Below are 3,902 nucleotides of genomic sequence, written 5' to 3' on the forward strand. Positions count from 1 at the left end.
ATACTTGTTTGAATGTACCCACTGTGTTGCATTATAATCATCAAGGGGCGGTTAAGTCGATTTTGAACAATGCAAGAATGTATCAGCTGATGGTGTGATTGTGTTTAAGGGGGTAAAGCCATTTTCAAGGAAGTCTGCTTCTTAAAGCCTGCACCCACATATTACCCTAAGTAGGCTTAATCCTTAACAATAGGGTTTCCAAAAAACGTTTAATTAATTAGGAAGACCTCAGGTTTCTCCACTAACCCCCCCATTGAGTATGTTGACAAATTCCCCTCTGAAACTGGCTTAAATTTGGTTTACTGAATTGTAAAAGGTGCTTGTCATGTTCTCGAAACACCTAACATGGTTGTGGCGTGATCTTATACAACACAGCACCCGCTTTTGCTTGAGAACCACCTGGGGTCACAAGCATTCCTCTACAGCCTGGAAATCTTTGAGGATTTATGCCTCAACCTACTGCTCCAAAGAGCCCTAATTAAAACAAATTATGTGCACTTGCTTGAACTCTACATCTGTGCATCGACTGCAAGAGACCTGGTACAAACTGGGGTCACAGCACAAACCCCAAGCAGGGATTTGGCCTCAAACCTCCCCATTCACTCACATCTTTGTCATAAGGGCTGCATGCTGCAACAAAAGGCCTTTGTACACATCCAGTTTTTTAGCTTTTTTTTTAAAGTTTGAAGCGTTTCAACCAATCAGATCACTTCCGCTTTCCATCAGAGTAATTAGATGGATTTAAGAACAAAACAAAAAAAGCAGTTTTTAAAATTGGCAGCCGGCCATGGTGCCAGTCGATAAACCCTGAAGAGGCATTAGACTCAGAGTCATGAAAGTAGTTCAAAATTAGGTCAGTGCTCATTGGCCTAGTGCTGCAGCCAATTAGTTTAGCTTTGAAAGCAATTCCAGTATTTACCAGAGCTTATTGTGCTCTTCTATAACTTTTTTTTCTCCACAAGCACCATCTGAAATTGTCTTCAAGTATAAAAGGTCTGCCAACACAAACCTAATTGTCCTTCAGGTCGTCATGAAATAGCATGCAGACCGTCACACTTCAATTTGAAATGTGAACCCAAAGGAGGGCAGAGTTCGGCCTATATTCATAAAACACCAGTGAACAGACTGAGGTATCATAGTTAAAACTTTATTGGCATGTTTTTCAACAACCCAAAGCATTCTTTTCGATGACCAGTGGTCAAGGCACAAATCAGAAAGCGTTACGCCGCCTTCTCGTAAGTCCTCACTGCGACGACATCGTCCATGACACACCGCTGTGGAGACAAGACGCCAAATGTTAGACAGCCCTTGTTTCATTGGATTTAAAGTGTCTGCAAAAAGAAGGCAGAAAATATCTGCAGGTGACTTGACAGCAGCTCAGAACCTTTTTCCCAGTGACGTCCCAGTTAGCCGTGGCAGCGAGCAAAGACACACAAGAAAAGTGGATCCCTCAACTAGTTGGAATGCAACTGTTTTAAGAACTGATTTATATGAATGCTTTTCATGTTTGATGAGTAAAATGTCTCCTTTGATGAGCCTTTGCTGGAGCACAACAGCTCACCACACTTTCTTTTTTTATTATTATTGATTGAATATCTTCTGCTTATCATTACATGATTTCTGCATATGCATGTGCAGGTATGCATGCATTTACGTGTAGCCTGTACTGGGAAACTTTATTCAGCCTTGTGCTTGTGTTTCATCATGTTTAAATCACTTGTAAAGCTTGATCTTCTTTCCCAGGCACTAGATGTACAAGATCTTCCAGTAACAATATTTCTTTTGTTCTTGTGGAACTTGGTCTCCTTTTCCCGGGCATAAGATGTTTCAAATCAAACATTTCTGTATTTCATTGTTCATTCTGCACTCCACAAGGCCGTTTGGCACACCAAGAGATAAGAAGAAGTTAGCTTGCATAGTCTGACATACATTTTTTCCTTCTCCTGTGTTCGGATAGAGCTACACTCCGACACAGGTGCTCTATGTTGAAGTCTTGCTCTCGCCTGTACAAGAACTGTTAAAGAAACCTGCCTGAGCGCTTTTCACCTGCAGTGCTTGAATAATTTTTTTTCCCACCAGATAGCCTTTGCCTTTATATGTATTGTATAAATGTAGACTTGGGATTGTTTCCCTGATCACACTGCCGTTTCGTTTCATTTCATTTGCACTTCGGAAAATTGTGTTGAAAGGCGCGATGTAAATGATCGTTTTACTCACGGCTATTAGTTTTCGATCTTGAACTTCTCGTTCCATAGTCGTTGTCTTTCCATCCCATGTCTGCTTCTGCATAAATTTGCCATTCTCAAGAGTGAAGATGGACTTGAAAAGAAAAAGGAAGAAAAGAAAGGGTCAGCATCAAACACTGTCAGGAGATTATTGCGCGTTAATATTGAGGTTACCCACCTTTACGTTCCGGCCGTCTACCGTCGTCTCATCGAATTCTTCATCCAGCTTGAACTTTATCGATGTGGTCTTGAAAGTACTCTCAGCCTTTATAGTAACGACCCCATCGGCGCCCACGCTGATCACCAGGTTAGGCTTGGCCAGGTTGCCCATTTGCCGAGAGGCAAAGCTCATACCTTCGATAAAGAGAGGATGCTGTGTCTAATTGCAGCTGCCATTATAATAACTCTGCAAGCAAGGTTCAACCTAAATGATATCCTTGGTTTATACACTTAGGGTCCTTCACCAAAGCACCGACAGCTTTAGCATCATACCCCATGAATTAAAATCAAATCAATACTTGCTCAACATACCGACTGCTTTCATGTACTCATCGAAGTTGTCGCTGGAGACTAAGGTCCAGGTTCCAACAAACTGCTCGACCATGACGGTGAAAGTGGCGCTCAGTCTTCTGCACGAACCCCAGCTGTTCCAGTGGTGAAAGCTCAGGAAAGCACAACTCTTTTTGCTATATGAAGTCTGAGCGAGCGCGTGCATGACTCGGGGTTACCAATCATCAACGGGTTCTGACGTTGCCATGGACATAAGGCGATTAAGAGGCGTGTCTTTAAATCTGGTTCTGATTCTGCGTTTGATCAGAGTGATCAAATGTGTGTGTTTGGCCTGGGTTTACTGACTTCAGCGTTAATTGGGGGGTGGGGGTTGAAAATGTTCAATTCAATTCCAATAAAAAAAATTCTCTCTGTGTGTGTATGTATGTATGTATGTATGTATGTATGTATGTATGAATGAATGAATGAATGAATGAATGAATGAATGAATGAGAGTAAGGAGGGAGGTTAAGCGTTTAAGAGCTGGACAGCCCTGGGCACAAAGGTAGCTTTTCTCCTCTGTGTCCTGCGACCCGATGGAAGCCACTCAAATGATGAGAAGAGGGCGTATGATGTGCCTTAAGTGTTCTCAACAGAAGTTCCGTTCTTTCAAAAAGTCATTGTTCAAAAGGGGAAGTTGTGCTTTTTTAAATGCAAAGTGTACCCACTAAAACTAGCTTCAAATTGTCTTCAAAAGTGGTATTCATGATATTAATTACAACCAGCAGATGGCACCATGTGAAAAGCTGTTCGTGTGCTTCTTTTGGCTTTTTTTACGGTACACTCTGTGGACTCCGCAGACTCTGGAGTGTTGAAATTGACTTTTACAAATGAAACCTGCAAGTTTGCAACTTATTTGAATGCGGACACTAAGTTTTATATACGCCTAATCATATATTTTACGCCTAAACATATATATATAGATAGATATATAAAATCCAAAATAGATTTGCGATTTATTTACAATATTGGAAAGTAATTAAACTGCCATGCACTGTCCCCCAGTGGTTTCAGTTGTAAACTACAACAGGACATTTGTGGAGGTTTTTATATACAGACATGAATTAGATCATAAGCAGAAAACTGATTGATAAAATCAGCGATGGAATGAAGCACCTGGGAGATCAG

At 41.3% G+C, this 3,902-nt stretch overlaps 1 protein-coding gene across 1 annotated transcript; it reads right to left on the reverse strand.

The window, feature by feature from the left end:
- Positions 1 to 1,146: 1,146 nt before the first annotated feature.
- On the reverse strand, positions 1,147 to 2,950 carry fabp4b (fatty acid binding protein 4b). Its single transcript, XM_072393287.1, has 4 exons — positions 2,757 to 2,950; positions 2,404 to 2,579; positions 2,218 to 2,319; positions 1,147 to 1,274 (listed from the first exon to the last, which is right to left on the reverse strand). The coding sequence occupies exons 1-4, from the start codon at positions 2,938 to 2,940 to the stop codon at positions 1,221 to 1,223; spliced, it is 516 nt and encodes a 171-aa protein (XP_072249388.1). The 5' UTR covers positions 2,941 to 2,950; the 3' UTR covers positions 1,147 to 1,220.
- Between the last annotated feature and the right edge of the window lie 952 nt (positions 2,951 to 3,902).

Source organism: Leuresthes tenuis, unplaced genomic scaffold (genome assembly GCF_036924035.1).
Source record: "Leuresthes tenuis unplaced genomic scaffold, fLeuTen1.0.hap1 SCAF_10, whole genome shotgun sequence".
Classification (NCBI taxonomy): Eukaryota; Metazoa; Chordata; class Actinopteri; order Atheriniformes; family Atherinopsidae; genus Leuresthes; species Leuresthes tenuis.